Genomic DNA, 8,932 nt, shown 5'->3' with positions numbered 1-8,932 from the left:
TCCACCAATCTGTAGTCCGTTTAACTGCAGTTAAAACAAAACTAATACATATTGAGCAGTGTGCTCTCTAGGTGTCCACAGTGTTAACCTACAAGCATACAAACATCATCATTATGATCATATATATTATGTATATAAACAAACATGTGGTAATATATAAACAAATATGCAATAACATCAATCATATTATAACATATATTATCTTCCATTATAGTATTGATTATATAACCGTCAAAAATATTTACTCATTTTTTTTTCTCCTATAAACCATATTTCACCTAATTTCACTCCTCTAAGCTCAATATCTGTCATTTAACCATTTATAGAATAGTTCCCATGTTATGAAATAGTTCGAATCTTCCTTTCCTTTAATTTTTAGGGTTAATCTATCCATCTCTGCACATTTCAGAATTTTGATTATATCATCTGCGGGAGTTTCTGGATTTTTCCAACATTGTGCATATGCGATCCTAGCTGCTGTTAAGATGTGTAGAACCAAATATGTGTTATCCTTATTATAATTTCCTGGAAGCATGCCTAACAAAAATGTCTCAGGTTTTAGAACTATTTGTTGTCCTATCATATTTTCCAGCCATATGTGTATTTTCTTCCAGCATAAAACAATAAAAAATATTTCAAAACAAAAACAAAAACTAAACTAATCCAAATTATTTAAAATTATTTCCTGAATCCAAAGACAGGTATAGGTCAGACTAAAATCTTACTTCGAAAATAATACAAGGCAAATTTATGGTTAATACCTATGTTTTTCTAGAACAAGGCTGCATTATAAGCCATATTGTTTTATTATTCAAATCTTCATTTCTGCAAATTGCTAGTATGCAATATGAAGTCAGTGTTCGTTAAACTATTTTGCCCAATCTTGTAATATAATCAGAGGCCGGAGAAAAATGCAATTTTGTTCTACATCGTTATGAACCTTCTATCAAAAAAACACCACCAGGCTTTTGCAAGTTTATTAATATTTGCTTTATTATCTCTTATTGTTCATCAAATGCTTATATTAACTGAAGTTTTTAAACTGTGTTTTTAATCTCTTTTTGCTAGAAGCAGCTTGTCAGTTTCCCAATTTTAATCAGTTTATGAACTTCATCAGTCTACTGTATGAACTTCAGAACTGAAAGAGGATGTGGCTTCTCCAAGTCATAACGCAACACTCACGGTACTGTGTCATATGCAGAGATGGAAAGATTTCCATGTCCAATACATTATCCTTTTGGTTGCCAGCTTTGTGATGTAGTTACCAACTTCTATGACTACCACTAGACAACTGGTTATTTCATAGGTGGTGATACAGCAGCTACCAATGACAGTGGCACAGGAAAAAGTCCAATTGTTCCACTTCAAGCTTAGGTATGGTGCTGTTTGAAGATAATAAATTATGGCACAGAGTTGAAGCAACTGATCGCTCTTTAAAGTTTTCAGATTCCCCTTTAGTGGGAACAATATTCTCTGGTTGCATTATTAAGTTATTTAACAATTCTACTACAAAGGTTTGCTGCACACTAATTAGCTTATCTTGTAAGTTATCCTATGTCTGTAACTCAGTAATTGTTTTGAAATTGAGATGAAAATGTTCAGATGGCCATCCCCTTCTAAGTGTCACATTACAAATCAGATTGGTGGGTAGCATTACTTTATATATAACTGCATGTATTAATAATGCTAAAATATGTGCATACCACAAACCACACATCTATAATCTTCTTAAATAGCAGCTGTTCAACATAGAAAGAATTCATAGTTCTGAAAGTATCATTGAATTTTGTCTCCATAGCATGTATTGTTTACACATGCTTCCCTATGTTGTTTTATGAACTCTGCAAGTAAAATCCAAGATGTTAAATAAAGATGTAGAAATTCACAACATAAAATGAAAACAATGTAGGAAAGAAGAACTATGGAACTGATTTTTTTTGTTACATCTCTTCTGTATAAAATGTCCTATCCTTAATCATCTGGCATTGAACGAATGCTCCCAATTATTTTAAAAAGTTTAACATGCGAATTGTCAACCTGTTTTAATAGAACTTTGACTATTATGAAATAAGAAGCAGCTCCAATAAATCTTTAGATATTTTATTGTGCATACAGTAAGGATCTTTCTTAAATGACAACTTTATTTCAAAGATGAGTCTATGAGATCACATCCCATTCTACCATGCACCAGTTCAGCACCTTGACAAAATATGCAGCAAAGGCATATAGTAAGAGTTGATGGAAACTTAAGAGTTGATGGAAACAATGTTTACTTCCCAAAATCAAAGTCACGGTATCACTGTCTTCCAACAGAAAAGGACTTGGAACATGGAAGCAGCAAAAAGCAACTTAATATACATTTGGCTTAAGGTAATCAGAAAGAATAAAAATAAATTAAGTTTCCATGTGAGCAATAGAGGAAAAATGCATTTCTCTATGGAGAAATACTGTGCTACTTTCAAACTTTGAAAAGTCCACTGCCACTTTATATACATTGTTTCAGTGAGCATCAACTGTTCTCTCTTTTGAGAGAGAAATTTCACAGTTTTAATGTAGAATGTTCTACTACTTAAGTTAATATTATAGGAACATCAAAAGATCTGGGGACATCAGCTCCTGAACAGAGATTTTGTAAAGAGCAATGTTTAAATAAGGCCTTGAACTGATATATCTATAATTTATAATAGGATACAAACCTATCATCTATATAGCTTTTTCACATATCCAAAAATTTCTTGTTTACTTAAAAAGACAGTGCAAAAAACTCCAAAGAAATATTAATTGTGCGCTTTAGAAATGATAAGAAAAAAACATACTGGCAACATTCAGCAATAAGACTTGTTGATTTTACAGTTGACATCTTTACACATATTACTTAACTTACAGTTATCATATGGTCTAAGCATGAACAAAATTTGATTGTGATTCCAAACGTAACTTTTAAAATTCCAATTTATTCCAGCTGTCTTCCAAAATTGAAATGGCTGAGAAATAAGATTCATGAGATATGTTTTTGTGTTATATTTAATGGTGAGAAATAAATTATTCCTTTCGTAAGTTCAGAATAAAATATATTATTTACTTTCCTTGAACAATACACTCTTAGCATGCAGAATTTTCTTATAACAGCTGAATACCAAATGTCCATAGTATCCAAACAAATAACACAGCTATGTTATGAATGTCTTAATCACCATCTGAATCTGTTTTTTACAGACTGGGCAAACTGATCGTGCTTTCTTCAATCGTTTTGCACAAGTGAAACAGGCCACCAAGTGAGCTGTCCTTCCGTGGACAATATTCCCATTCCGCGGCCTCTTCAGGCACACAAGGCAAGGCTTCAGTAATTCTTTGCTATTTTCAAGAGGTTGCACTTCTTTTTCTGTGCACTTAACAAACCGCAGAGAAGGTTCTTTGTCTTCACATCCCAAGGCTAGATCCAAAGAATCCATGGAGCTTTTAGAGGACAGGTTGGGCTTTGCCATTGAACTGCATAAGTCTTTAGGACGTACAATTGGAGCAGATATTGTCCTTCGGCAATCTGGGACATCTATGCCTTTCGGGTCTTCTTTACCGTGAATTGTAGCAATGTTAGATGTAGACATTGATTGTATTAGCCTGGGACAATCAGAGAACCAGTCTTTTCTTAAGGCCCAGCAGCGGAAGCAATACCGTTTAATGGGAGAATTGAACTTCTTGCATTTGATACACTGCCAACTGTCCTGCTGAACGAAAAGAAGCAGTAAAACTAATTAGAGATTTATGGATTCATATATAATTTTTCTTCTTCTTTATAAGGAAAAAGAACTCAAATGCATTCAATAGTGGACCATTTAGTCCCTCAATTAAAACCAGTCAATATTCTAATTTGTTTATTAAAAATACTGAAGTCAAAATCTCTGATTAAGAAGCCCTTTTCCCATGAATCTTTTTCATTTCTATTCTAGGATTTCATTTTACTACACGAATTTTTTAATATCACATTCTAAATTCAAGAGATATTTAATTAATTTCTCAGCCTCCATAATTGTATATTTGTTGAAACTACACAGTTGATGGTGGCTAACTTGCTTACTCTTCATAGAAGATTGATGGCTTTTCAGTTTGAAACTATAATTTATCTGACCAATGGCAAGTTTGTCAAGACGATGCATACTGCAAAATATAGTTGACAAACAAAGTTTGATCTGCAATATAAATAATATTTATCTATTCCTTTATTCCCAAGTCAAAACAGCTACTTGGGCCAGCCAATCCAACCCTGTTTAATACAGGAATTCATTTTTAAGCATCTCCACACAGAGGGCTCTTCATGCTCTGCTTGACCATAGAATGTTGATTAGCAATTTGCTTCGCTACTGAACTGCAATTACTATTAAGATGTTTTTCCTAATATTCAACCAGAATCTTATTTCCTATAAAATGAGATCATTGTTCTACATCCTACACTCTTGAATGATAAAGAGTTTTGATATTCACTTGCATCTTCCACCTTCAGGTACTTCAAAAGTGCTGTCAGTTACCATATTTTTCGGAGTATAAGACGCACAGAAGTATAAAACACACCAAGGTTTTGAAGAGGCAATTTTTTTTTAAAAAAGTAGGTAGGTAGATAGAGGGATAGAGAGGGAGAGAAAGATAAATACAGTAGGTAGGTAGGGAGAGAGAGTAGGTAGGTAGGTAGGTAGAGGGATAGAGAGTAGGTAGGTAGATAGATAGAGGGAGAGAGAGAGAGGGAGGGAGAGAGAGGGAGGAGGGAAGAAGGGAGAGAGGGAGAGAAATAGAAATACAGTAGGTAGGTAGGGAGAGAGAGTAGTTAGGTAGGTAGAGGGATAGAGAGTAGGTAGGTAGATAGATAAAGGGAGACAGGGGGAGAGAGAGGGGGGAGGGAGAGAGGGAGAGAAATACAATAGGTAGGTAGGGAGAGAGGGAGAGAAAGAGAAATACAGTAGGTAGGTAGGGAGAGAGAGTAGATAGGTAGGTAGAGGGATAGGGAGTAGGTAGGTAGGTAGGTAGAGGGAGAGAGGGAGAGGGAGGGGGAGGGGAGGGGGAGAGAGAGAGGGAGGGGGAGGGGAGGGGGAGAGAGAGAGGGAGGGGGATGGGGAGGGGGAGAGAGAGAGGGAGGGAGGGGGAGAGAGAGAGAAATACAATAGGTAGGTAGGTAGATAGAGGGATAGAGAGTAGGTAGGTAGGTAGATAGATAGAGGGATAGAGAGGGAGGGAGAGAGAAATACAGTAGGTAGGTAGGGAGAGAGAGAGGGTAGGTAGATAGTTGTTTCCAGGTGTATTTATCCATGTGTTGGAGAAGGAAATCACTGACAACCTGCAGCACCTAAGACTTATTTCTGCTGGCATAGCACTTGATCAATGCAATTCTCATAACTCTAACTAAAGAGTTTTCCAAAAGGGGGGGGAGTTTTTGCACTCTGCAAACCTCTCCAAAATGGCCCGTTTTTCACGAAAACGGACCAGTTGTTTTTCAAATAAAAGGCATGAATAGCCTTGGGGCAGCTTGCAAGTGCTCCAGGGTGGCAAAAAAGAGCAAAAAAAACCAGCCCATTTTTTTCAAAAACGGGCTGATTTTGTCAAAGAAATTGCATGCATAGCCTTATGGAGGATTATAGAATGCTGCTGGGGGCGAGAGGGCAGAAAACGGCCCATTTTTTGCTCATTTCTGCCCTCCCCAGCCCCCAGGAGGTCTCTGAAAACCTTCATAAGGCTATGTATGGCCATTTTAGTGAAGGGGACAGGGCTTTGGGAGGCAAAAAAATGCTGTATTCGATGTATAAGACGCACTCAAATTTTCAGCCTCTTTTTTGAAGAAAAAAGGTGTCTTATACTTCGAAAAATACAGTATCTTTTTTAACCTTTAATTTAATTCTCAGAGTTTCCTAATAAGTTTTCAGCCTTCAATCATTCTCATCTTTTTTAATGCACATATATGGGTTTTTCTGAAAAATATTTAAAGTATAGTGGCCAGAACAGCATACAGTATTCAGATGGGATCTATCCAATACAGATTTCAGTGGAAAATATGCATTTTCTTGTATTTACTAACCATTATTTAAAAACAATGTTTCTATTGATGCAACTTACAGTTGCATTTTCCTTTTTAACAGTGTGTTACAATGCTGACTTGTAGAAATACATCTACTCTGCCGATGCACCTTTCCTGCCTTTAACACACTGCATAGGGTTTGTCTCCTGCTATTTCTTTCCATCAAGTGAGAGTAGGAGCACTTCCGATCCTGTCAATTAAGGAGTGTCAACTAGCAGGACCCAAGAAGTGTATCAACTGCCTCAGTATCTGACTCCCCCCCCCCACACACACACTCCAAAAACTGGATGGCTTCTACTCTGATGTCCAGAACCTATTGAAGGTCGAGTTATTCTCCCAGGGTATAATGATGGTTGAGCCCCTTGTTGGATGGGTTCTTTTCTTCTGTACTATGATTCTTACTTTTTACTTTTTAATTAGTAGCAACTAAAGTAACGAGGCAACCTCTAAGCTGAATGAATGCATAAATAAATAACAGTAATAGCAATAGCCCTTAGACTTGTATACTGCTCCATAGTTCTTTACAGCACTCTCTTGAGTGGTTTACAATGTCAGCATGCTGCCCAACAATCTGGATCCTCATTTATTGGAAGGATGAGTCAACCTTGAGCCTTTCAGGATCGAACTCCAAGTTGTGGTTAGAGTCAGCTTTCAGTACTATATTCTAACCACTGCACCACCAGAGCTCCCAAATAAACCCATCTGCCACAGAATCAAGTATAGGTAATAAAATATAGGCAGAAAAACTTTCAAGGTATAATAGCAAAAAACTAGTTTCACTGGAATATCATTATGGTAGTATATTTCATATCTATTGTATAATGTTGAATTTAATTGTTATTTCCACTAGGAAAACAGCTGGATCAAGGCAATTTTGAATTCTGTTTATATCTTTTAGAACATTAGCTAGACCAGACTGCAGAATTTCTGGAGAGAAAAGCCAGATTAATATCTTTAAAATTACGCTGAAGAATTGCTGCTATGCCGATCAGCTTTCAGCAGCAAACCGCAGGAAAGAAGTTGGCAGTGTCCATGAGGCTACCAAAGGCAGTCAGCAGGATGTCTTCCAGAGTGAACGTAGCTGTGAAAGCCTGCAGAACGTCCTGGCAACAGCCACAGTTGCTACCACTGGATCAGCTTTTTTTTTTTAAATCACTGGATCAGCTATTTTTTTTAAAAAACCTGACAGGCTGCACAAAGCTGTTTGAGAGGCTGCTGCATGCACTCTGGGATCCATATGTGATGCAGGCCCAAGATAGCCTAACCAGCTCCTGCCTGCCTTCCATATTCAATCCCTTCATCAACATGTTAAAAGCTACTGGGACCAGGAACAAGGCCTGTGAACCTTACCTAATACTTTAGTTCACTGATGATGAGTCACTGATGAGCACTCTACAAGATTTTGATTTTCAAGCCTCATACAGATCTACTTAACAGACATGCCTTCCAGGCCCTTTGCTAATCACACCATGGGGAGAAATATAAAGGTAAATGTTCTGCTTTCTTGTCCTTAAATCCCAGCCCTTTCTCCATCCCCTCCTTCCATTTACCTAATTCATTTCTAATATGCCAGCAAAAAGATAATTGTGTAGGGAGAAAAAAACAGCAGGGATATTAAGTTTTTTTCACCTGAATTATCTTTTCTTCTAAAGCAGGGGTGTAAAACTCGCAGTGTCACAGCAATGTCACATGACATATCAAGACTTCCCCCCCTTCGCTAAACCGGGAGTAGGCGTGGCCTGCCCATGATGCATCTGGCCTACAGGTTGCGAGTTTGACAGCCCTGTTCTAAAGCAAGGTACACTATCCAGATCACTGTTAAAGCTATAGTAAGCAGGACAGAACTAGCAGAATTAAGAAGTGCTGCCATGGGGATGCACAATGAGCAAAACAGGAAGCATTTCCACCTATTTGTCTCAGCTCCAGAACATTTCAGTTCCATCTCTGCACAGGTACAGACAGTGACTTAAAAAAAACTCCTTTCTAAAATGTTTAGTTTGATTACTCTGACATTTCAGCTACTTGTTGAAAACTAATCCTGTAGTTTCAGAAGGGTGAGCTCAAAAAGCTAGGTACAGGTAGTCCTCGACTTATAACCATAAATGTGCCCAGAACTTCCATCACTTAAGTGGTTAAGTGAATTACAGCTGATTTTAATGGACTTTTTGTCACAGTTGTTAAGTGAATCATTGTGGTTAATGAATCCAGCTTCCCCTATTGACTTACTTGGAAGACCCCTGGGAAAGTTGCAAATAGTGATCACATGACCCTAGGACACTGGAATTTTGTGAATAAATACTGGTTGCCAAGCGCCTGAATTTTAATCATACGACCACTTATGTTGTGGTTGTGTGAGAACTGTTCCCAAGACATTTTTTTCAGCACCATGATAACTTCAAACATACATTAAACGAACTGTCATAAAGTGAAGACTACCTGAATATCAGACCGAGTGATCAATGAAATGGGGGAATGATACAGAAAGTTGAAAAATTAAAAGAAGCATAAAATGACTAAACAGTTACTCTAAATTTCTTTAGGTCAATTAGACATGATTACTTTCCATTACTTCAGAATGTCCAATAAAAAACAATAGTAATGAAAACTGTTGGGATCTACCTCTTAAGTACTGGAAAAAAAAAGTTTTAACAAATTTTACTCAGCTTATAACCATAAACATTATAATCAAATCAAGTACACTGAATCTAGAAAACATACCTCAGAGGGAACATCAGTATCTGTATCATCACTTAAAAACTGAGAATCTTCAAGATCATCAGAAGATGCTGTTTCATTCATCTATAATGAATGAATATAACATACAGATCAGAAAAGGAACATGTTAGCACAGTAAGTGCAAAAACATTACACTGG

The 8,932-nt window shown here is 36.9% G+C and overlaps 1 protein-coding gene across 3 annotated transcripts in view; it reads right to left on the bottom strand.

The window, feature by feature from the left end:
• Positions 1 to 2,084: 2,084 nt before the first annotated feature.
• MDM4 (MDM4 regulator of p53) overlaps positions 2,085 to 8,932 on the bottom strand; it is a 32,387-nt gene continuing 25,539 nt past the window's right edge. For 2 of the 3 annotated variants that reach the window (XM_032217460.1, XM_032217462.1), the window contains exons 10-11: positions 8,777 to 8,857; positions 2,085 to 3,725 (exon numbers count right to left, since the gene is read on the bottom strand). In XM_032217460.1, the coding sequence (XP_032073351.1) occupies positions 3,171 to 3,725; positions 8,777 to 8,857 (636 nt within the window). In that variant the 3' untranslated portion in view covers positions 2,085 to 3,170. The remainder of the gene's footprint in view (positions 3,726 to 8,776; positions 8,858 to 8,932) is intronic. The other variant, XM_032217461.1, reaches the window with a different exon arrangement.

This window comes from Thamnophis elegans, chromosome 5 (genome assembly GCF_009769535.1).
Source record: "Thamnophis elegans isolate rThaEle1 chromosome 5, rThaEle1.pri, whole genome shotgun sequence".
Taxonomy (NCBI): domain Eukaryota; kingdom Metazoa; phylum Chordata; class Lepidosauria; order Squamata; family Colubridae; genus Thamnophis; species Thamnophis elegans.
Note: the sequence above shows the minus strand (reverse complement) of the source record. Positions and strands in the feature narration are given on the sequence as shown.